The 27,652-nt window shown below is 39.0% G+C and overlaps 1 protein-coding gene across 3 annotated transcripts; it reads right to left on the bottom strand.

Moving 5' to 3' along the window:
* On the bottom strand, window positions 1-27,303 carry Cstf2 (cleavage stimulation factor subunit 2). 3 transcript variants are annotated; one of them, XM_042683039.1, is made up of 16 exons: window positions 27,149-27,303; window positions 25,755-25,833; window positions 24,448-24,617; window positions 21,172-21,308; window positions 20,016-20,135; window positions 19,771-19,908; window positions 16,681-16,810; window positions 13,889-13,951; window positions 11,113-11,172; window positions 10,800-10,886; window positions 10,281-10,422; window positions 9,297-9,472; window positions 8,779-9,056; window positions 4,565-4,705; window positions 3,386-3,513; window positions 1-2,564 (listed from the first exon to the last, which is right to left on the bottom strand). In XM_042683039.1, exons 1-15 carry the CDS (start codon window positions 27,204-27,206, stop codon window positions 3,391-3,393), a joined length of 1,902 nt encoding a protein of 633 aa, XP_042538973.1. In that variant the 5' UTR covers window positions 27,207-27,303; the 3' UTR covers window positions 1-2,564; window positions 3,386-3,390. The 3 variants fall into 3 exon arrangements, with proteins under 3 accessions (XP_042538973.1, XP_042538974.1, XP_042538976.1); XM_042683040.1 differs by lacking the exon at window positions 10,800-10,886 and having other exon boundaries at window positions 1-2,566; window positions 3,388-3,513; window positions 27,149-27,302; XM_042683042.1 differs by lacking the exons at window positions 10,800-10,886; window positions 11,113-11,172 and having other exon boundaries at window positions 1-2,566; window positions 3,388-3,513; window positions 27,149-27,301.
* Window positions 27,304-27,652: the final 349 nt, after the last annotated feature.

Here is a 27,652-nt window from a genome sequence, read left to right on the forward strand (position 1 = left end):
TGACTTTTTGAATAAATAAAATTTATTGAATCAATGACAAAACATAGCCATAAATAATAAACAATGAATATAAAATTACCAAGAACCTCATCCCCATATAACACCAACTAGGTACATTAATAAACACAGTCTCATCCAGTGTGAACAGCTTTGCCAATTTTTGCTCCTCAGAAAACAAAGGATTTTCTTTCTCTGCTATTGAGTCACTTTTTCTAACTTCCCAATTAAGAAAGATAATCTTAAAAGGATACTCATTGCAATATAATTCAAAGTCAGCTATACTATCATCTTAATTCTGTTGGAAATAAAATGGGAAAACTTGTTCTCCACCATGGGATGACTGAATTTAGTTGACAGAAGCTCTTTATTGCCACCTGTGGTTAAAATTAATACAGAATTTGTAATTTTGCTGTAGACCTTTGGCTCCTACCTATTCACTAAGAAATCATGTGTTTAATGACATGCAAAATGACATTTTCCCATAAAATGACTTCTCCCATCTACCAATAACCACACTGGCTATAAGATGCCAGTAGTCACAGTGAATCCGTAGGGGGGAAGAAGCCCCAGTCTCTCAAGAAGAAAATTGCACACTTCAACTGTGTTCTAAGACAACTGAACTCACTATAGATTTATAAATGTGTCGACTGAATCAGCATGAGAGCACCTATTTTCCACACATAAATGACCAAGAACAAATGATTGATTTGCATTATTTGAAGCCTGTATGACTTGAAGAATTAGTTATGACTTTTTTTTGGTCACTAGTATGAATAACATATAGGCAGTTCATGAACTCGCAGTAAATGTTATCACATCAGTAAAAACTACTGATGACTGTTTCCATAGGGATAAAGTAGGATGCCACTGCTGCTGCCATTGTTCATCTGGGCTTCAGATATCTAAATTTAAAAAGGCTTTGGAAAAAAAGTACAATGAAACCTTAATGATACAGTTCCTATTAGTCAATTAACTGCTCACCAGTAATTTCAATCTTTAGTATCTTTGATTTGAGATCTGAGTTACTTGAAACTGGAGTTCCTGACAGAAAATGCTTCACTCTTGGTCTCAAGTTCTAAATATTTTGATACTTTAAAATATGACAGTTTTAAAACCAACACATTCACAGAGGCAGAAAAGGTAATGAAACAATAAACCCTATGCATAACTAACATCCAAGCTGAATGGGGGTTGAATAGTATACTCAGAAAGTTCCTCAGCTATTTGGAGTTCTCGTTAAGTTGTAGGAACAATCTAGCCCATTTTTGTGTTAAATGTTTATATACTGCAGTTAAGAATCCTTCCCTTTTACTGTCTTTCCTGAAGTTGATTATCTGCATTCTTTCATCTGGAATGTAAGCAATATGCTATCACATTCTATTTGCCTATGCCAGGGCTTTAATTCACTTGACCATAATACTCAACCAGAGTAGGATTCTGAGACTACAAGCATGCTCAAAAGAGGTTTTAAGTAGAACTTTACTAGTTATTAAGGCAACTCTTGAGGCTGGCCTGATGGAGAGAAACAATGTTCTTCCTTACTGCCACTATGAGAAGAGAGAATACAAGGCAAGATCTGTAAGTTAGAGCTCATTAGCACTAGCTAATGTCCATACCTATTTGCAAGAAAGCAGGCAGACTTAATGAGCAATCTGACTGCTTGTGCTCTACATTTGGTCCCCTTTAAAAGAGCTAAGAATGTAAAAGTTTTAGTATTTCTGTTTCAAGTTCTCAGAATAAGTTTGAGTCCAGAGGAGGACTGCAAAGTTAGTGATTTCCTGGAAGATAGAATGAAATAAATTTCATTCATTTCTTTTAGTTTTTAATTCACTTTGAACACGTGAAAAACCAGTGACTTTTCTTAACTACAATGAAGAGCTTTATAATAGACAAGTAAATGTCAACAGTCTTTTGTGTTGTTGATACACACTGAAACTAGTACCAACACAATCTTTGAACTCTCAAATGTTCAGACTTACTACAGATATGAGTGTATTTCAATAATTGGATTTTTCTAAACCAAACACACACTGCTGTGGTATACTCTTTGCTTTGCTCGCCTTCAAACCATTTAATAGCTCTGAGCATATGCTACTTCTCCCAGAAGATTCAGAAAATCTACAGTTTTCAAAGGGCAAAGCCTTATTATATGGCTGGAAGAAAATTCAACAAAAACTAAGTTCCAGAAAACACTGCTTCTGAGAAATTCTCAAATATCATCAAAATAAATGATTAATCTCCTACAGTAAAAACAGAATTATGGCAAGATAGTATAATGCTGCATTAAGGGTAGAAACCATATCTAAGTTCCACCCTTGGTGTTTTAGCATTGTAAAAGTAAAATGGTCATGTATATTAATTTGCAGTGTACTAAAATTGTGTTCAAAGTTTATTTAATATAACAGAAAATATACAAACTAAGACAAAAAATTTGTTTTGTTCTGGGAGTCCTCCACCTGGCACCAACTTGGGTCATTCAGGGGTAAGGATGCAGAAGTAACATTTTTATCAACATTTCAATGAAGTTATGGAATTTCCAGATGTGTCACCAGGCATATTTGAAATTCTGTAAGAAAAAATTGGCAGAAAGCCATTAGAAATAGAGAACATCAGGTAAAAGCAAGAAAAATATAGGTGGTAGTGTCCAGCAATCTCCAAAATGTATAAAAAATGGATGGTGACACGAGACTACCTTAAACTTACTCTTAATAGTTTACCATCAAAATACTTTGAAAACAAAAATTAGAAACCAATTTATTTGTATATTTTATTGCAATGCTTTGTATTTTTCCCATTTTGATGGACAATTTTTTTTTGGTTAGTCGTGGGGCTTGAACTCTGGGCTTAGGCACTGTCCGTGCGCTCTTCAGCTCAAGGCGAGCACTTTACCACTTGAGCCACTTCCGGTTTTCTAATGGTTTATTGGAGATAAGAGTCTCACGGACTTTCCTGCCCGGGCTGGCTTTGAACTGTGATCCTCAGATCTCAGCCTCCTGAGTAGCTAGGATTACAGGCATGAGCCACTGGCGCCCAGCTTGATGGACATTTTGAGTAAAAGAATACAACTGATTCTGGAAGACACATATCAAACTATACTGAGAGGTTCTGTTAGGGAAATGAGATTGAAGAAGATCTTTAGTTTTCTACATTCTTATAGTTGATTTTGTTCAATTAATCATATATGACATTGGTCATTAAGAAAGATTACATGCAATTGAACTGAACAAATGTCATATATATAGTCTTACCTTATCCCAAGAAGCTAACTAGAAAAAGAAGAATCTAATGAAGAGGACTAATGCACCAGAGAGAACACGCTGGTTGGTTGAGGTTGAAAGCTTATTATCCAAAATATACAAGGCACTAGTCCTGTTCAGATTTTCTTACCTTTCAAGGTGCTCCAGTGGATTTCTGGATTTGTTCTTTTAAGATTAGAATACTCTGCCTTTGTTCAGGAGGCAGCATGGCAATTTGGTCTGCAGTTAGCTGAAGAACCTGCATGATTAAAGCAGCCTGTGCAGAGGCAAAGAAGGTAGTGAGTTTCAATAATGGCAGCTCAACAACAACAAAAAACCCACCGGCAACTTTTGTCCCCAAAGCTCCTGTAGTGAGACATGAAGCAAAATGGCAATGGTAAGGCTATTCCACATACACAAAGTAAACAGAAGGCCAAAAAGAAATCAGTGAGAAAAAGCATGATGAAAAGAACAAGTATAAATTAAAATACCTAAGATTAGATGATTCAAAACAGACACCTTTGTGAACGGATAAATTCTTGGATTAAGGTGCTATCTGTGAGCTCTGGGAAGTATTCCGTTTTTAATCCCATTTTGAAGTCTCTTATTTTCCCCACAAGTTTTATTAGCTTTTTTTTAATCAGGCATGAACTCTCCATAATGCCCAAATAAAATATTAGGAAGAAATACTTGTGGGGAATCTGCTGCTGTTTTTAGGGACAAAGTGGAAAGGGGAGGAAGACATGGGCTATGAATTTTCAGGTCAATCTAGCCTGCACGCATGCATGGGCACACACGTGCGCGCACGCGCGCGCGCGCGCGCGCGCGCACACACACACACACACACACACACACACACACACACAATCTCCTGTTGGTAGATAGTGTGAAATGTTAAATAAACTTCTATTAATATTCACTTAACTTTAGGACCAGGTTCACAAATTTTTAGGCAATAAGATCATAAAAGAAGGGCTGGGAAGGTGGCTCAGTGGTAGAGCGCATGCCTTGCATGCCAGAGGTCCTGGGTTCGATTCCTCAGCACCACATAAGCAAAAAGAAAAAAGCCGGAAGTGGCGCTGTGGCTCAAGTGCTAGAGCGCTAGCATTGAGCTGAAGAGCTGAGGGACAGCGCCCAGGCCCAGAGTTCAGGCCCCATGACCGGCCCCCGCCCCCAAAAAAAAAGATCGTAAAAGAGTTCTGAGTTACAATAAACATCACCTCCAAAAGGACTGTGAAGACCCATGATCGCCACATGGGTAACTGTGAAAAGAGGAGTCAAAAAGACTAGATTTGTGTGTATGGAGGCTGTCACACTGTGTGCCTTACCTTCTCATGATCCTGTGGTGTAACTTGGCTCTGTCCAGGACTAAAACCACCAGGTTGGCTTCCACCCTGCATAGCTGCTCCTTGCATAGCTGCTCCTTGCATGGCTGCTCCTTGCATAGCCGCTGCCTGCATAACTGGGACCTATGTGAACAAAGAAGGAAGAAAAATTTCAGAGCTCCTGATATTTAGAAAACTCACAGTATTAACAATGTGAAAAATTGCAACCTACGTAAGTGTATGAATAAAAGAAGGAAATCAATGCCTCTAAAGGTCAGCTTCTACTGTTAGCAATGGCAGGAGGAGGCAGGGTTTGGCAAGAAATCAACTAGCAAGTCAAACATACTTGCCTGCAACATTTCCAACATCATCATCATCAAATCACAAAACAAAATTAGATAGTATTAAATTAAGCAAAATTCAAATAAGCACAGGGAAAACTGAGAGCACTCTGGAAACTAGTGCTCAGTGGAAACACATGAAAATCAATAAATTCTAGAGATAATATATGCTGGTCCACCAGGAAAACTATATTCATGGGTTTACTGCATACCTCTAGTTCAATGAGACATGACAGTTGGTCCCAATGGGCTCTATCCCACAAGATGACCAAATCAGAGACAGATAGGAGTTGGAAGGCCTCTGGGGCAAAGACTGCTATTAGCCCAACATATGCTTTTTATAGTTTTCCATAGAGAGCATAAAACAGATGCTTTGAAGCTTTCTGTTTAATACAGATCAAGAAATATGACTGACCTAAGCAAGAGAGCAAATTGTAGTTACATCATAGTTACTGACATTGAAGATGTTCAGTGAGTTCAACCCATTTGAAGATTACCGGAACTCAAGGAAAAGTCCTTTGAGCTCCTAGCATAACTGATAGATGGGTGCTATACCAGTTATGTTCACACTCAGGCATTCACCCAGAGCTTCAGTACTCTTACGAAATACAAATTATCAACAAACTTGTTACCTGCTTCTCCAGCAGATAAGCAGCAGCAAAGCATAAAAGAAATACAGATAAACACCTGTTAAGAGTGCATATCACAGCAGCAATGTGAAGAGCAAGACAGCCTGATAGTGAAGGAGACCAGGAACCACATAGGAAATAATTATGCTTTATATTACTGCATACACAATAACATCTACTTAATGATCACTTTGAGTAATAAATATGACTTGCATTTTTATATTCTATTTAAAAGGAAAATTAAATAAACCTTATAAGTAATTTTTTTCATTAAAATAGTTTATTGAAAACACTGGTAGAATAGTTCTCTCATCTAAGCTTACACAGATTATCTTTTCCTAGGCATTGGACACAGGAAACGCTAGTTCTGTATAGATTGCTACAACACTGTCATGATTTTGGTTTTTTTAATCAGTACTAATCCAGGTGCCAGTTTGAACCATAATGATCAGTTACCAATCTGAAATAACTTTGGGCATAATTTTTTAAGTTAATACTTGTTAAGTACCATAATGTGAAATAACTATCCAATAATGGCCACTTTGAGTTTCCACAAGTTCTTGTTCTAGACAGATGAGTACTAGTGACCATACATCTTGGTATGCCTAAGAAAGTCCTAAATATGCTTTTGCCTCAGAAGAAATTAATAACAGTACTCTTACTCTCAGTGTACCCTTTGGGTGAAAAATTATAAAATCACCCTGGACACAATAAGTCTTGTACCCTCAAGTTTCCACCTGGAGGGACAGGAGTTAAACTTTCAAAACTGAATTTAAGACAATCAAGCATATATTAAGTTAAAAAACAAAGCAGATATAAAGCTACTTAAAAGACAATTAAAAAATTAAGTGAAAAAATAAACAATGCTCTTTATGACTAAAAGAATGTTTGAATGTATGAAATCAGAACAATGAATTTACCTGTTAAAATTGTTTTAATAAGTGGAAGGAGAATGAGAGGAAGGATGAAAATAATTGGACAAGTTGTATACATGTGTCTAAATGTCAGAACAATTCCCTTTGTATACCTAATATATGCTAATGGGGCTGGGAAGGTGGCTCAGTGGTAGAGCGCTTGCCTTGCATGCCTGAGGCCCGGGGTTCGATTCCTTAGCACCACATAAGCAAAAAGAAAAAAGCCGGAAGTGGCGCTGTGGCTCCAGTGGTAGAGCGCTAGCCTTGTGCTGAAGAGCTGAGAGACAGCACCCAGGCCCAGAGTTCAGGCCCCACGACCGGACCCAAAAAAAAAAAAAAAAAAAGCAAGAAGGAAAAATAAGAGTACATATTCATATTGTCTGAAACTGCATAAAGATATACCAAAAGCTATTATCTATAGGAGAGGGAAAAAGTAATTTTTTTTTCTGGAGTAATGGGGAGTCCTGGGATTTGAACTTAGTACCTTGCAGTTGCTAGGCAGGCACTCTACCATATGAGCTACACCTTAACCTCTTTCACTTTGGTTTTTGAACAAGGTCTTGTATTTTTGCCCTGGCTAGCCTGGAACACAACCTTATTTGAAGTTCAATATCTGCATCTTGAACAGCTGGGTTTAACTTATCATGACTAGCCAGGAAGTTAAGTTCTTAACGTATTACTTTTATAAACAAATATTTATGTGTATACATATACATGTATACATACATACACACATATATGTTTAAGTGTACACATACATACACACTTATATATTTCAGTGAACAAATTAATTTTTAAGTTAAAGTATGAAGATAAAATTTTTATTTTTCCCACATTGGGTTTAACTGGCTTCATACTCGGTTTAACTGGCTACACTAGGCAGGTTCAGTAGGTCAGCGGTAGTGTGCTCACTTCATATGTGCAAAAAGCCTTTGGTTTGATTTCCCAGCTAAAACATAAACAAACAAACCCTAGTATTACAGAATAATGAATTTGAGCACTAGCAATGAAAAAGAAGCCAAGATAGTACTTAACAATGGTCTTCCAATTACTATTTTCTGTTTTTCTCCACAGAATTATCAAATTATATAAGCATACTATACAGTTATTTGTTCTGTCTCCTCAGCTGATGTACAAGCTCCATGGGGGCAAGAACTTCACTGTTCACAATACAATATTCCCAGTACCTAGATCTTTGTTTGGTATATAGTAGGAGCTCAATAAATTGTTGCTGAAAAATGTGTAAACCTATTTCTATTATGACCATAGAGGGTACAATAAAACTCAAGACCCACAAATACATTTTTGAAGCAAAATTTGAAAAACAACACAGAATACACAAACACACATACACTTCTATATACTTCACTATATACTTCTATATAGGAAAAAATCTACATTTTAATTTAAAATTAAAGAGGAATGTACATACACACAAAGTTACAGAAGCAACACAGGGGTAGAGCAGAAAAAGTATGCTCTATTTTTTATTCTGCCTTTTTTTTTTTTTTTTTTTTTTTTTTAGTTATGTGGGTCAAGACCGTTTGAATTCTGGCTGATGTTTCTGTAATATTTCCCAGTCCCTCTCCTTTTCCTCTGTCCTCCCCATAAGAAGACACATCAACATATGAAGAGGGAAGAAAAAAAATACAGAGGAAGGAGAAAGAGGAGATAGAGGAAAATGAAGGTGTCAGCACATAAAACATAGGGTAGATACACATATACTACTACTTCTCCACAACCAAACGAGGATGAGGAAGAGAAGAGAACCACAGAGCACCATATACATACAACTGGAGAGTACCAATAAAGGAAAGAAGAGGCATATTTCAATCAACGGGTGAGGTAATCATCAGCACATTTTCACACTTTATTCTTCATTTAGGATTATATGATGACAATAATTAAGAGGTTTCTGCCAACCTAAGATTATATAAATAATCTTAGTATATCATAAGTGTCAGAGCTATACACTAGAATCACTTGGGGAGTTCTTTCACATCACCGATACCAAGATCCCACTGCTAGAGATGTTGACAGGCCTAGGCTGAGAGCTGGTGGGCAAGTACACCTAGGAGTCTAATACATAATGCTAGTTTGCACCCCTAATGAATTCTCAATTTTCAGGGACTGTCATCTTAATGAAATATCTACTGAAGGTAAAGGCTTTCCTTCGTATTATAATCCTAACTGCCAGAAAATCACTCCCCCAAAGGAATAAAGAACCTAGTGTTTCCTTTCTAACAATCCGAGAAATTCAAGTCAGAAAGGTACTAATAATCAAGCTCAATGATCAATTCCAAAATAAATCAAGATTTCACATGGATACATACCGGTCTAGCACCCTGGGGAACAACTGCCCCCATGTTAATTGGACTAGGACCCTGCATTCCACTAGGCATAGGTCCTCTAGGGCCAGGAACTGGGCCCCTGGTATCCATGCCTCTGACTTCCATGACACGGGCTTCCATGGCACGGGCTTCCATGGCACGGGCTTCCATGGCACGAGCTTCCATGGCACGGGCTTCCAATCCTCTGGCATCCAGTCCTCTTGCTTCCATAGCTCGGGCCTCCAACCCTCGTGCATCTATTCCTCGGGGATCTCTTCCTCCTATAAAGCCGTAAGAAAAACCACCATGTGGCTACTCATCTAATTGTACAAATTAATAATTTAAGACACACAGAAATAATATTTTCCCATATATGAGACTTGTCTCCTCCTAAGATTTGCACATAAACCTTAACGATGATGCTAACTCTAATGTCCTTCTATTCTTTATCCAAGATTAGAAATGAGGATAGCTGAGTTCTTAATCCCATGACTACCACTTACGATCTGCTTTCCCCTTACCTCTGCCATCTAAAGGTGGACCCCTCTGATCAAGCATGGGTCCTCTTGGTTCTGCCATTAGAGGTCTAGGTTCAGGTAATGGACCTCCCCTCATGTCATGTGGGGGTGGTCCACGGCCTTCATGGCCAGGAACATGGTGCATGGGTGGACCCTGATGAGGTGGTCCCAGGTAACCTCTGGAGATAGAGAACAGTTATATTTTCAAACAAATAATTGCAAACCATCTATCCAAATATCAGTAACTGACATACCAAAATAACTGATATAAATGTCAATAAATGTTAAGATAATAACACCAAACACATCAGAGTAAAGCTGCAGAATATAAACCCACATATTGTGTAACTTATTTGGGTGAACTCCTAATGAAGAGGAATTAATGGACAGTTATTACATGTAGAGGGGATGCAGTATAATGCTTAAAACACACAGGTTCTGGACTCAGATTATGTGGGATCAAATCTAGAATCTCATCTAAGGCACACTTAATTGACTTCTTGGCGCCTTATTTCTTCATCTGTAAAATGGGACCAATTAATATCCATCTTCTAAAATTATTTGGATTCCTTTTTTGTGGGGCTGGAGATTGATCACAAGCCCTTTAGGTACATAAGGCAAGTGATTTAACACTGTGCTACACCCTAAGTAGATTTAATGAAATCAACTACATAAAGTTCTTAAAGTAGGATCAGAGGTATGATCACCCATACCTACATCTACTACTATGAGTGCTATTATTAATATTACGACTATCACAACGTTTTCTTGTTCAGGTATATATGCTAGAATTTGCAAGTTCTGAAAACATAGTATGCCACTGAAATTATATCAATAACTAGTCATCTTAGTCTTCAACAATAGCCAAAAATACTTATTTAATTTTTGAATTAGGCAAACAGGGACAACTAATATAGCAAGACTTTGTTCCTATAGCAAGGAAAAATGCTGACTTCTCAAATTGTTTTTTTCTAGATCAGTGCTTACCGAGGCTCTACCTCGCCAGTTACAGAAAGTAAAGTGCCTCCACGTGGGTCATTTGGAGCATCTCCTAACAGACCTCGAGGAGTTGGGACATTGGCAGGCAAGGATCCCCGCTGCATAGCTGCTCTGGGGTCTTGCATCGGCACTGACAGGGAAACAAAAGGGGAGTTACTGCTGTGAAAGACATGTAAGGAAACAAGAAATGACTCTATATTCCACTGACAACATAATTCAGACACCTTAGAGTGGGTGAAACCTCACCACAGCAGAATCCTCTTGCAGCTCAAGAACAGAAGCAGGGTGTAGGCAGAATCTTTGCCATGTCAGAGGTATGGATGGAATTATATAGAGTAAACTGGGGAGCAACCTGCCAAGGACTAGCACTGAGGCCTAAAGAAACTTATACTCCTGATACTTCTTTCTAATTAATCTTAGATTAAGGACTAGAGTCACAAAAGAGAGATAGAGTCTTGGCATATGTGAACATTGCCATGGCTCTGAAAAAACCTGCTGTCTCCTTACAGACTGCTATTCCATCCAAGCCTCCTGACACCAGTAGGGAGGGAGTACAGCCTCGGACAGATGCCCATATCATCCATGTTCTCTGCCCTGTGTGAAGAGGTCAATCTTAGGCTTGTGGCCTCAACAGGAAAAAAAAAGAAAACCCCCCCCAAAAAAACCCCAAAAAAACAAAAAACAAAACAAAAAAAAGAAACCCCCCAGAATCACTGCCCTTTTGGGTTCTGAATGTGAGGATGACTGCCAAGCAGCTCTTTTCCTCGTAACATCCCACCCTGACCACAAGCAAAAGGAAACCCGCAGATACAATAGGTACCTGGAACTCGCTCAATTGATGCAGGCCCGGCGGGTCCCACGGGCGAGTGCTGTAGGGTTCCTAGGTAAGCAGTAAGTTTAAAAGGACAAAGAGTAGATGCATAAAATAGCTTGTGCGCGCGCAAACATATGCAAACACACACTTAAAACACATATACATACATGAGGAAACTGGAGACATGTAAGTTCAAAAGCCCCAGGCTACAAAAGTTTCCTAAGCTAATGTTTTTGGTATCTGAAACAGCTTTAACAAGATAGCTTCTTAAAGTAAATCTCATATGGCCATTAAGTTTATCTGGGCAGGAATAACTAGCAATTTTCTGTTTGCTCCTCAGCTACTAGTATGTTTCCCCATAAAATGTCCCTATTCCACTGTGAAAAAAAGAAACAAAATATAAAAGGATGGTTTTGAATCACTAGGGAAGCAAAGAAAAATAAGTACTTCCAGAAGGTAAATAAGAAAGAAACTGCACTGATCTATTCTGGAGGCCATAAATATATATGTGTATATGTGTGTGTGTGTGTGTGTGTAAGTGCACGCATGTGCACACACACATCTGTGTGTATTGGTTTTCAGTCTTAGAACTCAGGGCCTGGGAACTCTCCCTGAGCTTTTTTGCTCAGGTCTAACACTCTACCACTTGAGCCCCAGCCCCACTTCTGGCTTTTTGGTAGTTAATTGGAGATAAGAGTCTCATGAACTTTCCTGCCCTGGATGGCTTCCAACTACAATCTTCAAATCTAGCTTCCTAAGTAGTTAAAATTATAGGCATGAGCCACAAGTTCCCCACTGTATTTTTATCATTTTTTCTTTTTATCATTATTGATTGATTGATTGCTAGTATTAAGACTTGAAGAAGTCAGGGCCTCATGCTCTTGCTTGGCTTTCCTGATTGTGGCTACTTATAGCCATGCTTCTAGCCTGGCATTCTGCTGGTTAATTTAAGAGTTTCATGGGCTTTTCTGCATGGGCTGGCTTTGAACTGCAATCCTCTAGATTACAGTCTTTACACAGCTAGAATTACAGCTGTGAGAAACTGGTACCCATCTTGCCATTATTTTAAAGTACAAAATTTCTGCTATGAAGAAAAGTATCAAATGACAAAAGCAGTGGGAAAACAAGAAGTTATCTTTTCAAACACCCCACTGCCTCTCTTTATCATTGTACGTGTGCCAAAGAAGCAAAGATTCTAGGAAAAGTAAGACGATCTGGGAACAAATGAAAAGATTCTTGTTTCCTCTGTTGTTTACTGAAGGAAATTATAAAAGACAGCTCATATTTTCATGAAGATATTCTTTAATATCTTCAAATGTTATTTCTTTGTTAATTTTTTTAACCAGAAAAACGAAGATAACTGCAAAAAGAAGGGAGATAGATTCCTTGTGAAACGCTATGTTAAACAGCTAAAGCTTGGCTCACTGCTAGCCTGGGGGAAGGTAGAAGTTACCTGAAGCCCTAATTCTTTCTGATTACTACAATAATACTTGGGGAAATACACATCATCTATTGATGGTGGTAGAGTCGGAGGAAAGAGGCACATAATAATGCCAAAGAAGAGTGCTTAAGAAAAAAGATGAAGTATTTGGTCAGAAGTTTTTGTTGTACTGTACTGTTAAGACAAAAAAATCCTTAATTCTATCACTTCAACTCCTAATTCCAATGTGTAAATAACTGGCCTATATCTTAGGGTTTTTTTTTTTGTGGTGCTGAAGACTAAATTCAGGGTCATACACTTTGCTTTTTAAATGGTTTTCATTTATAAAACATACACTAAGAAAAAAAAACACACTTAAGCTTCTCTATGCCTGTTCAGAGTAATCATTTCCTATCACAGGGACCCAATTAATAAGTATAGAAAACACTTAGGAACATTTTTGGGTGTTAAGAGAGGCAGTGTAGACGGACAGATTTTTTTCCATCTTAGCCCTCCCTCTTACTAGTTGGAAGAAAACATCAAATAGAGGCCGCAACAGACATTGGCATTTACTTACCTTGTCCCCTCAGGTAACTTATATTTCTGAGCTTCCATGAGTTTTCCTGTAAAACTGAAGTTCTGCCACCTAACCCACAATGTTTTTCATGAGAACTGAAGTGCTTGAGTATACATAGCACATAACACTCAGTTCTCTTTCCTAATCTTCTTTCTTCCTAAATTACATTTCAACCAAACCACTATATTTTCTTTTCATTCAAACTTTAGTAACATGGTAAAACTGTGGAATTTTTGGAGTGGCTGCTGTCATACATAATATTGCAGCCATGGTATAATAGAAATTTCCCAGGGAGGGTTTATTCTAGATTATGATCCCTTCCCAGATTGTTATGGGACTTAAATCTAGAATTTACATACCCATTCACATGCTATGTCCTCACTATTAATGTTTTTTTACTAATCCAATAGATATTCATTCCAAGAGAGAGAATGTGTCAGTGGAATGATTAGGACTGTCAGGAAAGAAAGGATGCATTTGGTTATCAATTCTTGCAGAGGCTCTGAATCATGATGTACAAAAGTCTAGACCAGTACTGTTCAATGGAAATTTCTGTGGCAAATAGAAAAATGTTATACATCTCCCATCTCCAATGTGATATCCATAAGCCACATATAGCTACTGAGCACCTGGAATGCAGTTATTGTGATTAACAAATTGTTTGGACTTAATTTTATAAATTTAATATTTAAATAGTCACTGGTGGTTAGTGGTTGACATAACCCAACAGTGCAAACAAGAACATTTCCAAGTCTAGTTCATATCAATTAGTCATTAATACTTACCTTGTCCCCGATCCATGGGCACCGGTCCACTTCCTGGCATTCCAACCTGGCTCTGCATTACACCTGAAGATAAAGAGCAGGAAAAATAAAATAAAAATTAGGACAGTGGAAAAAATAAGAACAGTAGCTGAATGTACAGATTTACTTATTCTGCCCCTACAAGGAGAAACCTCCAAAGGAAGATGGCAACTACACTCAACAATGCAGTTAGTTGAAAGATGGGCTTTGTTCATATACTCCATGTTCCATGACAGAAAAGTGAGTTCAGTCAAAATGCTTCATCTCATGGATTACCAAAACTGTAGTAGAAAGCTGAGCTGTAAGACAGGTAACAGTGCCACTTACCATGGACCTCCTCTCATGGGAGGGAGTACTTTTTCCAGAGTATTCTGTAAATGTGGAGGTATACTATTTCAGTGTGACAATGATTTGTGGGGATAAGCAGAAAAAGCCAGAAGTGGCATTGTGGCTCAAGTGGCAGGTAAAGCACTAGTCTTGAGCTAAAAAGCTGAGGGACCATGCCCAGGCCCAGAGTTCAGGCCCCATAACTGACCAAAAAAAAATTGTGAGGGTACAGCTGATATTGAGAAAGTACCAGGGATATGAGGTGTCCTGCAAGCTATGAAACAGTCCCACAAAATTGAGATACCTTGTGTCTTAAAAACTTTCAAATGAACATTCATAAAAATGAAAATCTATTTGTAGCCATCTGAACAAAGAATCTGTTTATTTGTAAGCAAAGGTTCTTTAAACTATAAGTACACATACACAAACAATGCGTGTATTGATTTGTCTAGAAATGCTACTAATTATTAAACTGTAGACAATTCAACCTGTTTTAAGAATTTTAAGATGAGTTTTCACTAGTTAAGAAAATCACATCATCAAATTAATACTCCTTGTCATATGATTTGCCACAACAGATATAACTGTATCTATCTACATTCTGTTTTTACATTGATGGTACAGATGCAAATACCTGACAACTATCATTTGTTTTCTAGTATTATTGTACCTGGATAATTGCATATCAACTTAAAAAAACTTACATCCTTCTATTTCTCATTTATAATTAAGGCATTATACGTATTTTTTTCTGAAATTGTGTTGCCTAGGTTATATCATCTGTGCAGCTCATTTCAGGAGAGTTAAGTCATTGCAAAATATCTATTATGAAAGGGGGATATTTTTATCTAACAAGGTTGAGAATCATGGTCTACTACTCTAACCACGATGACTGCTATGTAAAGAACAACCCTGTACAAGACCTTGTCTGGTCCTTTTCACATAACAATAATTCTCTTTTCCTCAAAGGACCTTGCTGTGAGTGGGGATAAAAGGCAAGCCCATTGATTTGTAGTTCATTAATACTTTCCTAAAACAGCAAGTATGTATCACACACTCCCTATTTCATTCAACATGCCAAGCAACAAAGATTAACAAAATGAAGACCTGGGTTCTAGCTCTGACACTGCTACTAAATAATTGTGATTTTAAACCAGTGATTTGATAAAAATTAATATATTCTTGACCTTCCTTATTTTTGAAATGAATGAGTTGGTCTAAAATAATAGTTCTCAGAATGTGGTATCAATCTAGCTGGGGAAATTTGAGTAGAACTGGGAAATTTGTTAGAACTGTGAATTCTAAGGTTCTGTACCCTAGACTTACAAATTAGAGAAAGGAATAGCAATTTGTATTTTATAAGCCCTTTCAGTGATTCTGTATTACATTAACATTTGAAAACCACTAGTCTAAATGATTTCAATGCTTTTGTTCAGCCATAACACACTGTTCTCTTCATTCAATCTAGATCAATCACCAATACTTAGGATCTAAGGAAAGCATTATGAGCATAATTATTCATACACCATCACCTAAAAGCACTGATGATTCAAAATGTATATTAATTGTTTATGTTGGGCTATTTTCTTGAAAGGCTTAAACTTCACATTTCTATCAGCAATGTAAGAATGTCATCTCATCTCTCTGAAACTTGGTAGTGGGTTTATGTGAAATCTCATTATTTAATTTGTAATCCCTCAATTGTAAGTGAGTTTTTGTTAAGCCATCTAGCTTGTTCTTCTATGAAGTTCTTACATATTTTCTTTGCCATCCCCTTTTTTCTGAACAGTTCTGGAGATTGAAGTCTCAGAGTCTTGTGCTTGCAGAACAAGTGGATGTGAAATGCATTGTACAGTCCAAAATACAAGGTTCCCTTTATATTTTAAATGGAAATTACTGATTCTATTGTTTAATTCCTCACTATGCACACCTAGTTTTTGTGCACCAGCACAATTCCACTCAAGGTATAGTCTAAAGAAGATGTTGATCTATAACCTATGAATTAATAGTTCATGACAAGGCAAGTACAGAAATGAGGAACCAACATTAGAAGCTTTTACAGTAGTTTGACATTACTGGAACACGTATGATCAGTATACTTGTCTCATAAAACAAATGATTTCGTTGGGCTTGGTGGGGCCTTCTAAATGTAAAGTGAGCACTTGGGAAGTTCAGGCAGAGAATCATGAACTCAAGGCCAAACAAAATTACATAATGAGACCCTGTCTCAAACAAAACCAACAACCAAACCATCTATGTCTTCCACGTAGGATATGTGTGTGTATATATATACATATATATATATATATATATATGTATATATATACTTAGCTGTCTATTAGTTTCATAGTAAAAATCTATTATCATATAATTTGGCTGCACTGCAGCTGCTGTTAAGACAAAACATTAGTGAAGTAACAAATAATAAAAATCTAAATGAACTCTACCTGCAGGAGCTAAGGAAACTGGGCCAGGTCCTGTTACAGTAGGTGGTATTTGCACTGGTGTTGGGACTCCACCCTGCATAGAAGCTTGCATCAGAGGAGGTGCGCCATTGACATTGACATGCATTCCACCCTGATGGAGGAAACCAAAAGAATGTTTACAGGTTTCTGCAAAAAGTCAGTAATTGAATCAATGACCTTAAAGTGCTCTTCAAATGAGCAGTTCCAAACAGTCTATGAAACTCCCCCCACACCTTCAATCTTTTTGTTGTTAATCCTGAGGCTTAAATTCTGGGCTTGGGTGCTGTCACTGTGCTTTTGTGCTCAAGACTAATAATACTCTACTTGAACCACAGCTCTACTGCCAGCTTTCTGTGGTTAAGAGGTAAGAGACTCAAGAAATTTCCTGTCCAAGCTGGCTGTGAACCATAGTCCTCAGATCTCAGCCTCCTAAATATGGAGGATTGCATACATAGGCCCAGCACAAGTACCCTTTTTATTTAATTTTTTGCCAGTCCTGGGGCTTGAACTCAGGGTCTGGGCACTGTCCTTGAGCTTCTTTTGCTCAAGGCTAGCACTCTACCACTTGAGCCACAGTGCCACTTCCAGTTTTTTCTGTTTATGTGGTACTGGAGGAATCAAACCCAGGGCTTCATGCATGCTAAGCAAGCACTCTACCACTAGGCCACATTCCCAGCCCAGCACACTTTTTATATAACATGTCTTACACAACACGAATTTACCATACACTAGAACAACACAGAAGCAATTTGCAATGTTATGAGTGTGTTTATGTAAACAGTTGAATGGAACATGACCTAAATAAAGAGACAAATCAGTCTTATCTGTGTGGCAAGGCAGTACATAGCACTCATTCTACTTCATGATCAGGGTCCAGCAATAAAAGAATAAAAAGTACCTTGAATAAAAGAAGACTTAATGGTATTTTCACAATAAAAAATTAAAAAATAGGTATTAAGAGCTACAAAACTGGGGCTGGGAAGGTGGCTCAGTAGTAGAGCGCTTGCCTTGCATGCATGAGGTCCTGGGTTCGATTCCTCAGCACCACATAAGCAAAAAGAAAGAAGCCGGAAGTGGCGCTGTGGCTCAAGTGGTAGAGCGCTTGCCTTGAGCTGAAGAGCCGAGGGACAGCGCCCAGGCCCGGAGTTCAGGCCCCACGACTGGACCCCCCCCCAAAAAAAAGAGCTATAAAACCAGAAAACCTAATTTGAATAAATTGTGATGAATGAAAAAAAAAGGCTGGGACTTTGCTGGTAACATACAATTTTATTGTTCTGGGTTTGAACTCAAAGCTTTGAGTTTGCCAAAGCACTCTACTACTTGAGCCACACCCCCATGCCTGGGTGGTCTGAATTTTTAAGATGAAAACATTTTCATTTGGTCAAGCTTTTTTATAGGGAGGTAATTAAGAGCAAACAGACTATGAGCCCAGTGAGGAAAAAGTTCAGATCCTAGATATACCACTTATAATTCTATTTTAAGGTTTGCAAAGCCAAAAATAATTACTCTGGATATTTACACAAAATGTTTGTTAATCTCTACCCAATACCTTCTGAGGACCCATCCCATGTTGTTATCCTCTGTCAATCTATGAGGTGAAAGATGTTTGCTTATTATAGTTTGTATTAACATCCTACTTTGAAGATGGATGCATTTATCTATATTTATTTTTCTATTTCTGAATTGTTTGTGTCCACTGTACCCTTTACTACTAGATTACTACTAATTTTGTTACTAAAGTCAAGGCCACCCCAGGTGAAAAAAGGCTACTGAGATCCCCACCTCAACAAACAGAAGCTAGGTATGGTGACCTATGTTTTTATCCTACTTATGTTTTTATGGGAAGCACAAATAGGAGGATCATGGTCCAAGCCAGTTCAGGCAAAAAAGGTAACACATTAGCATAAAAAGACTACAATGTAGTTCAAGGAATAGAACACTTGTCTGGCAAGTGTAAGGTCCTGTGAAAGGTACCAAGTTCAAATCCCAGTACTGCAAAGAAAACATAAAATTACATGCTGAATATATTTTTGTAATTCAGTCAACATATCTTGGGCATTTGCTTAATTTCACTTTCTGTATATTCTTCTTTCACAGGACTGAGATTTGAAGTCATGGTCATGTGCTTGCTAAGCAAGTATTTTAACACTTGAGCTTTCAGCTTAATGTATTTTTTATTTATCTGTGTTGATACTATATCTCCTGGCTCATCTTAACAGAAACACTTTTTTAAAGTCTTTCATGCTGATACATGAGGTTTATTTAACTGTCAAAGTATTCCATTGGACCATCCACTATATTTTCTCAGTCTTCCAGTGATGTACATTTCTGGTGAATTTCAATTTTCATTAGTAAGTATAATGTAGCACTCTTTTTTTTTTTTTTGGTGATCATGGGGCTTGAACTCTGGGCCTGGGCACTGTCCCTGAGCTTCTCAGCTCAAGGTGAATGTTCTACCACTTGATCCACTTCCACTTCCAGCACTAAATATTTTCGACCACGACTTTATTAAGTAATTTGTCTCTGTCCATTATATGCGTGGCAAATACCTTTCTGTTAGATCACTGGTTCTTACTTCCCTTTTTTAATGCAGAAAATTTTCAGGTTTAAATGTGTTTTTTTTAATGGCTTCAGGGTTTGTGTCTTGCTTTGAAAGTGAGGTTTTCTTTCCTTTTCGGTTCTTATCTGCCTGGTCACTAAGCTCTTTTGTTCAAGGCTGGTCTCTATCACTTGAGCCACAGCCCACTTCTGGATTTTTATGGTTAACTTGAGGTAAGAACCTCGAGGACTTTCCTGGATGAGCTGTCTTTGAACCATCTTCTGATTTCAGCCTCTTGAATAGCTAGAAGACATGAGCCACCAACACCTGGCAAAAGCTTTTATCACTGCAAGGAATGAAGATAATGTGAGTGCCTACCCCTCCCACTACTGCAGTGAGGGTTAAATGAGATAATGTATGCGGAAATAAACTGACAACCACAGCTCAAGAAATTCATACAATAGTAAATTAACATATACAAGAAGGCATCTGGAAAGAATCTCTTTAAGAGACATTAAGGGATAAATCCCTACCAAAGACGGGGCCTGTGGGGCCTGAGGATTTTGCTGGTTCATTGGCATGTTGGCTCCTGAGCCAGGCCCGGCACCATGGAGTTGCTGTGGGTTGCCTGTAATCAGTGTTGGGATATTTGTCTGGCGATGAAGAATTTTCTAAAAAGTGAAAAGACAAACCCGTGAGCTGTCTGTTTAACAAAGCAATCAGTAGTTTCTATCCCATTTAAGGTCTACCATATCATTTCCGTAAAAGAAGAACTTACCAGGGCAATCTCTGGATCCACAATTCTCATCACTACCTGTGCTTGCAGCAAAGCATAAGCCAACTGTGGGTTTTGAAGCAACATGTTCCGTGCTTCCTGGGGACTATTCTGGACACAGAGCTGAGAAGACAAGTGGATTCATAATCAGGTTCAATACTTAGTAGTACCTGATAGTGATTTACAGCCATTCCCACACAAAAAATGTTACATTCAAGAAGTGCTTGGTAGGGCGCTTGCCTTGCATGCATGAGGCCCTAGGTTCTACTCCTCAGCACCACATAAGCAAAAAGAAAAAAAGCCGGAAGTGGCGCTGTGGCTCAAGTGGTAGAGCGCTAGCCTTGAGCTGAAGAGCTGAGGGACAGCGCCCAGGCCCAGAGTTCAGGCCCCACGACTGGAACCCCCCCCTCAAAAAAAGTGCTCTGAGGGGTTGAGTGTGGTGATGCATATCTGTAATCCTAGCTATGGGAGGATGCGTTATGAGAGGACTATGATATGAGACCATTCTGAGGAAAAAGTTAGCAAGACTCTATGTCAAAAACAAGATGGGCACTGTGGTGCATATCTATAACCGCAGCTACTTGGGAGGCAGAGGTAGGTAGATTGTGGTCTGAGACTGGCCTAGAAAAAAGTAAGACTCTACCTGAAAAAGAAACTAAGAGCAAAAGGACCTTGGGGACATGGCTCAAATGGCAGAGACCTAGCAAGCATGAGGCCCTGAGTTCAATCCCCAGTCCTGCCCAAACAAAAAGTAAACAAAAAATGAGCAGAAACCCCAGGCTGTTTGAATTATCACTGTTTTTTTTGTGGCACATAAACTCTTGGCCATGGCAGACCAAAGAAAGAAATATTTAAAATACCCTAATACTGCTGCTTAGGAAAAAAAATCCCCCATATTTTAACACGTCTATCTGGTATCTATGATGCCTACAAAAAACTAGCGAGAATGCTTGGGCAGGAGTGTTTGTGTACAAAAACAGAAAACTATGTGCACAAAAGGTAAAATATGTGTATTTATAGAACACCAAATATGCAGTAAATGGTATGTATAGACACAACTTCTATTAGAGTTCAAAGAATTACTTGCATTAACACATGAATTAACTCCTTGAAAATATGACATGAATTGTTTTATTTATAACCTAATGCGTCCTCCCACCTTCATTTGTTTCATCAGCTCAAACATCTGCTCTGGTGGAAGACTGGCAACTGCTTTACTAATAGACTCAGGAGCATCCTCAGGATTGATGGTCTCTCCATATGGTGACTCAATGACAGGGGCACCAGTGCCAAGGCCTGATCAGGAAAAATGTATAAGAAATCAGCAAGGCAAAATAAAAAGCTAAATCATTTTAAGTATTTAATATCTAAGGTGACTATAAACACCCATTAAAAACTTTAAATATGCTGGAGCTGAGTGAGATATAAGTGATCTGAAAATCTCATTTCTGTGAAGGAAAAGCTTGTCACATAGATGGACAATGGAAACTTCTTTTGACAAGTTATTTCAGAAGAAAAAGATATAAATAGACAAAGTATTAATTGCAAGAGGAAATTCATGAATCTATTGCCTCAGAAAAGTAATTATTAAAAACACTCCTTAAGGGGAGGGGCACAGAAATGGAGGGACAAAGGGGGAACAAAAGTAGCAGTTGAAAAATGAACAATACAGGAAGGAGCCATTTTTTTTGCTAGTCCTGGGGCTTGAACTGTGGGCCTGGACGTTCTCCCTGAGCAACTTTTGTTCAAGGTTAGTGTTCTACCCTTTGAGCCAATTCTATGCTTCTATCAGAAAAGAATGACACCGCCCCATTTGTTAGGAAATAGAAAAAATCATTTTAAGTGAAGTAAGCCAGACCCAAAGAAATATAGGTCCCATGGTTTCCCTCATTTGCAAAAATTGGTATACATCTAGGATCATTTTACCAGATGAGCAGAAAAGCTCAAAAGCTATGTACGTATGACCATATAACATGATGTTAAGTGAAATGAACACCAATAGATATGGACACAAGAGGTCTTTCTTTGTTGTTGTTTTAATGTACTATGTGATTTTTTTGTTTCCTTTGTACGTTCTTCCCTCTATGGTATATCCCCTGTTGTGACTGTACTTGATTTTGGTACCCTGCATCTTGTATATACATTTTGTCTAATTTGGGGAGAGGAAGGAGTATAACAAAATGCTGAAATAAGGACACAGGATGACCCATTGCAACAATGATACCCACAAGACAATATATTGGAAATGAACTTTACAACTTTGGTGGGGAGAGGGAGGAGTGTGAGGGAGGTGGGGGAGGGAAGGCATAGTAGGAGAGCAACACGGGAAGGAGTAACAATGCTTGACAAAAAATGTACTCATTGCCTTACTCATATAACTGTAACTCCTTTTTATAGAATCTTTACAATAAAATTTTTAAAAAAGGAAATTGAACGATGTAACTTGAGAGGTGAGGATGGGAGGGAAAAACTGGGAGAATGGGTGATATTGTCCAAAAGGAAATGTACTCTTTTTTTTTTTTTTTGTCAGTTGTGGGGCTTAAACTCTGGGCTTGGGCACTGTCCCTCAGCTCTTCAGCTCAAGGCGAGCGCTCTACTGCTTGAGCCACAGCACCACTTCCAGTTTTCCAGTGTTTATTGGAGATAAGAGTCTCATGGACTTTTCTGCCAGGGCTGGCTTTGAACCGTGATCCTCAGATCTCAGCCTCCTGAGTAGCTAGGATTACCGGCGTGAGCCACCGGCACCTGGCAGGAAATGTACTCTTTACCTGAGTACATCACCTTTATAATAAGCAATAAAAAATAAAAACAAAAAAACCTCTTACATAGCTAGTTGCTATTGGCTCACTTCTGTAATCCTAGCTACTTATCTAGGCTAAGATCTAAGAATTGCGGTTCAAAGCCAGCTCAGAAAGGAAAGTCCATGAGAATCTGATCTCCAATAAAACAAATAAAAAACATGGAAATGCAGCTGTGATTCAAGTGGTAGAGTGCTAGTCTTGAGTAAAAGCTCAGGGATATCACCCAGGACAAGCACAAAACAAAAACAAAGAAATCACCCTTACCTAGTCTGGTGTTGGTGGCTCATACCTGTAACCCTAGCCACCCAGGATGCTGAGATCTGAGAATTGAGGTTCAAAGCCAGCCTAGGCAGGAAAGTGTGTGAGACTCTTATCTCTCATTAACCAACTAAAATCTCAAGCACTGGAGCTATTGCTTAAATGGTAGAGCGCTAGCCTTGAGTAGAAAGGCGCAGAGACAGCATCCAAGTCCTAGGACTAAAACAAAAATAAAACCCCATTCTTACTAGTTATAGATCTGACATACTCACGGAAGTGACTCATGACAGCTAGTACTACTAATGGCTTGGTGGATTTCAATTCATATTCAACTATAAAACAACTCATTAGTAACATGTAAATTTCTAATGTTAGTTTCGCTTTTCAAAGATAAATACTTCCCTAACTCAGGCAAGTAAGAAGTGGTATGGTTAACCACTTGAGCCTATTTTGGGGTGTGTGTGTATGTGTGTGTGTGTGTGTGTGTGTGGTGTATTTTGGGGTGTGTGTGTGTGGTGTATTTTGGGGTGTGTGTGTGTGTGTGTGTGTGTGTGTGTGTGTGCCAGCCTCAAGATTACAGGCCTCAAGATTATAAACCTGAGCATTTGAGCCTATTTGTATTTGTGTGTGTGTGTGTGTGTGTGTGTGTGTGTGTGTGTGTGTGTGTGTGTGGCAGCCTCAAGATTACAGGCCTCAAGATTACAGGCCTGAGCACTTGAGCCTATTTGTGTGTGTGTGTGTGTGTGTGTGTGTGTGTGTGTGTGTGTGTGTGTGTGTGTGTGTGTGTGTGTGTGTGTGTGTGTGGCAGCCTCAAGATTACAGGCCTCAAGATTACAGGCCTGAGCACTTGAGCCTATTTTTGTGTGTGTGTGTGTGTGTGTGTGTGTGTGTTTGTGTGTGTGTGTGTGTGTGTGTGTGTGCCAGCCTCAAGATTACAGGCGTCAAGATTATAGGCCTGAGCACTTGAGCCTATTTGTATTTGTGTGTGTGTGTGTGTGTGTGTGTGTGTGTGTACCAGCCTCAAGATTACAGGCCTGAGCACTTGAGCCTATTTGTGTGTGTGTGTGTGTGTGTGTGTATGTGTATGTGTGTGTGTATGTGTATGTGTGTACCAGCCTCAAGATTACAGGCCTCAAGATTACAGGCCTGAGCACTTGAGGCTATTTGTGTGTGTGTGTGTGTGTGTGTGTGTGTGTGTGTGTGTGTGTGTGTGTGTGTGTGTGTGTGTGTGTGTGTACATATATCAGCCTCAAGATTACAGGCCTGAGCCACTGGCACCAGTCCATTTGAGCCTATTTTAAAACACAGCTTGAACAGAAAAATGTCAGTTATATCTTTACTGACTTGTAATACATTAAACATTGGTTTATACTCACTCTTCAGTTCTTCTTTGTTCTTCTCACTAGCAGCATTGTCCACTCGAAGTGCTCTCCCACTAAATTCACGTCCATTCAGGTTCCGCATGGCACTAAGTGCTGTCTCTTGATCTTGGTATTCACAAAAGCCATAGCCTTTAGGTTTTCCAGTCTCTCTATCATACACCAATCTGGAGAGCAAAATCCAGTATCAGGCACAAATGCTAAACACATGCTGGGCTCTGTGTAACACTGCATGTTTAATATGTTCCACTGTAAGTTAACACACCTTTTTTTTTTTTATTGTGAAAATACTGTACAGAGGGGTTACAATTACATGGGAAAGATAATGAGTACATTTCTTATCAAGCATTGTAGCCTCCTCCTTTGTTTCCCCTTCTCATCCCTTCCCATCCTCCTCCTGCCCCCCCCCCCCACCCAATCCTCCCGGCTCCCCCTCCCCTCCCCCACCAAAGTTGTAAAGTTTGTTTTCGACATAAGGACTTGTACATCTCATTGTTGCAATAGGTCCACCTGTATCCCTATTTAAACGATTTGTTTTTTCCCTTCCCCTCCACAAATTATACCAACAGCAAATACAGTGAAAGCAGGGGTTATACTGTGGGGGAGGGACATACAAAGCAACAAAGAAATAATCTTATAAATGTGTTAGAAACAATCGCATGAAAGAAAAAAAACATATGAATACATATCTTAGGGTTCATTTCCCTAACATCACCTTATCTGACCTTTTCTGCTTGACTCAGACATATACTAGATATTGCAAATAAAGGAAACCATGGGACCTATGTTTCTTTGGGCCTGGCTTACCTCACTTAATATAATTTTTTCCAAGTCTTTCCATTTCCTAACAAATGGGGCAATGTCATTTTTCCAGTTGGAGGCATAGAATTCCATTGTGTATATATACCACATTTTCTTGATCCATTCATCTACTGAGGGGCATCTGGGTTGGTTCCGTATCTTAGCTATAGTAAATAGTGCTGCAATAAACATAGTTGTGCTGGTAGCTTTAGTGTGGTCTTGTTTGTAAACATTTGGGTAAATGCCCAAAAGTGGGATTGCTGGGTCATAAGGGAGAGTTAACAAGCCTTTTAACTCTCACTGAGTCATTGTAGTATTTTAAAACATTCTTAATTGAAAAGTATCAGGTAAGAATGGATGTGATTTTTATGAGGTGTGAATTATCAGTAAAACTTCTAACAAATGTGTGTACAACATTATCAGAAAAATAAAATTTGCCATTACTAAGGGCCCAATTTGTGATTTTTAAGAATCTCCCTTCATGAAGTAGAAGATAATCTCACCTGAAACTAACAACAGGTCCAACCTCAGAAAAGATGTCCTTCAATTGTTCCTCTGTAGCTTCATAAGGAATGTTTCCCACTAAGGAATAGATAACATATTAAAGCTCTGTTTGTAATGTAGATCTCTAGTGAGAAAGTATACACTACTGACTTATATTAACAAACATATAACTGGCTCAAAATCGTGTTTTCTAAAACCCCCTTCCATTATGTTTCGCTAGACCTCTTAAATGAAAATGAGCCAGCATCTAAATATAAAAGATGCAAATACTCCGAAACAATTGCTAAATGAATCAAATTCTAGATTTGGTTAAGTATTTGACATATATTAGATTTTTGTCAAAAATATCAATTTTTTTTACATTTTCTTATTATTATATCCTTAAGTAGTTGTACAAAGAAGTTCCCACTCTACAAACAGTATATCCAGTACAAGATGTCTGACAACATTGTCACCCATCACTCTTAACCCATCCCTTCTCTTTTTTTATTTTTTTTCTCTTGTTTTTAAAGGGGATGTTTATAAGTTATTCTTGACTGTTTTATTATGACTCTGTCAAAAAGTATTTTAGAATCACACCTTTAAAAAATAACTTATTCCAACAGTAAAAACTATTCAGAATCTTCTTTAAATCTCTTAAACTTTTTTTTTGTCGGTCGTGGGGCTTGAACTCTGGGCCTGGGCACTGTCCCTCAGCTCTTCAGCTCAAGGCTAGGGCTCTACCACTTGAGCCACAGCACCACTTCCGGTTTTCTGGTGGTTTATTGGAGATTAGTCTCAAGGACTTTATTGCCCAGGCTGGCTTTGAGCAGTCATCCTCACATCTCAGCCTCCTGAGTAGTTAGGATTACAGGCGTGCGCCACCAGCGCCAGGCTTCAATCTCTTAATCTTTTTCTCCTTCACTCATTTACAATCCATCTCAGGATGTCCGGTGCCTACTACCACCATAAATGATCAAAAACATAAAAAAGCCAAGAATATATGTCGTTACGAAGGAAGTGTACCCAGGGATCTAAAAAAATTTATCTGCATTCGATTGTGGGCAGGGAGAGACTGAATAATCGTTACTGCGGCCAACCGGCTTTCAAAAAAAAAAAACCTAAACAACAACAAAACCCCTGACGATATAGATGGGCTAACTCCAGCGATGAGACTGTGGAAAATCTGCAAGATTTCTGAGGAAAAGGGTCATCTCATATCTCTCGGCCCACGAATCTACGGGGTCTGCCGCCCACAGAACAGGCAGGGATGGCGGCGGCACGCTCGACCCGTCATGGCTTTCGTGGCGAGACCAGGGCGTGAGGAAGGAGGTGAAAGGGGGCGTTCCTCGCCGCTCCCAGTCACTTTCTGTTCCTCGTGGAAGGGACAGAAATTCCACCCCATTTCTCTCACCAAAAACAGAACGAAGAGAACGATCCACCGCAGGGTCCCTCACAGTCAAACCCGCCATCGCTCCCCTCAGGCGACTTCCGGTGCGCCTAATCACACTTCGCTATGGCATGCGCACCCCAACCAGACCACGCTATAAGCCGGAAACTCGTGGGCAAAGTGCACGCAGGACCCCTTCCCCCACCCGCCACACGTCGACGTCATTTTGAAAGCGCCGGCAGCGCTCACTTTGTTCGTAAGAGGGCTGGCCCTTTCTGGGCGGGCAAATGGTCTGAGAATAACGATCTGCGCACAATCTGGGCGGGGCTACGCTACTTTGAAGGTCTTTACTCAGCTGGCTAACATATTCATTTTCTTGTAGGACGACGCAAGTAATCGTAGGCCGTACTAGTTTACCTTGGTAACAGGGAAGTTATTTGCTTGGCATTTTCATTTAGGCTCCGCCCTATTAGAGGAGATAAATGTTTGAACCCACCCCACTACTGTTCATCTTATTACTTTGTTAAA

Source organism: Dipodomys spectabilis, unplaced genomic scaffold, assembly GCF_019054845.1.
Source record: "Dipodomys spectabilis isolate Male_0828 unplaced genomic scaffold, ASM1905484v1 ptg000077l, whole genome shotgun sequence".
NCBI lineage: Eukaryota > Metazoa > Chordata > Mammalia > Rodentia > Heteromyidae > Dipodomys > Dipodomys spectabilis.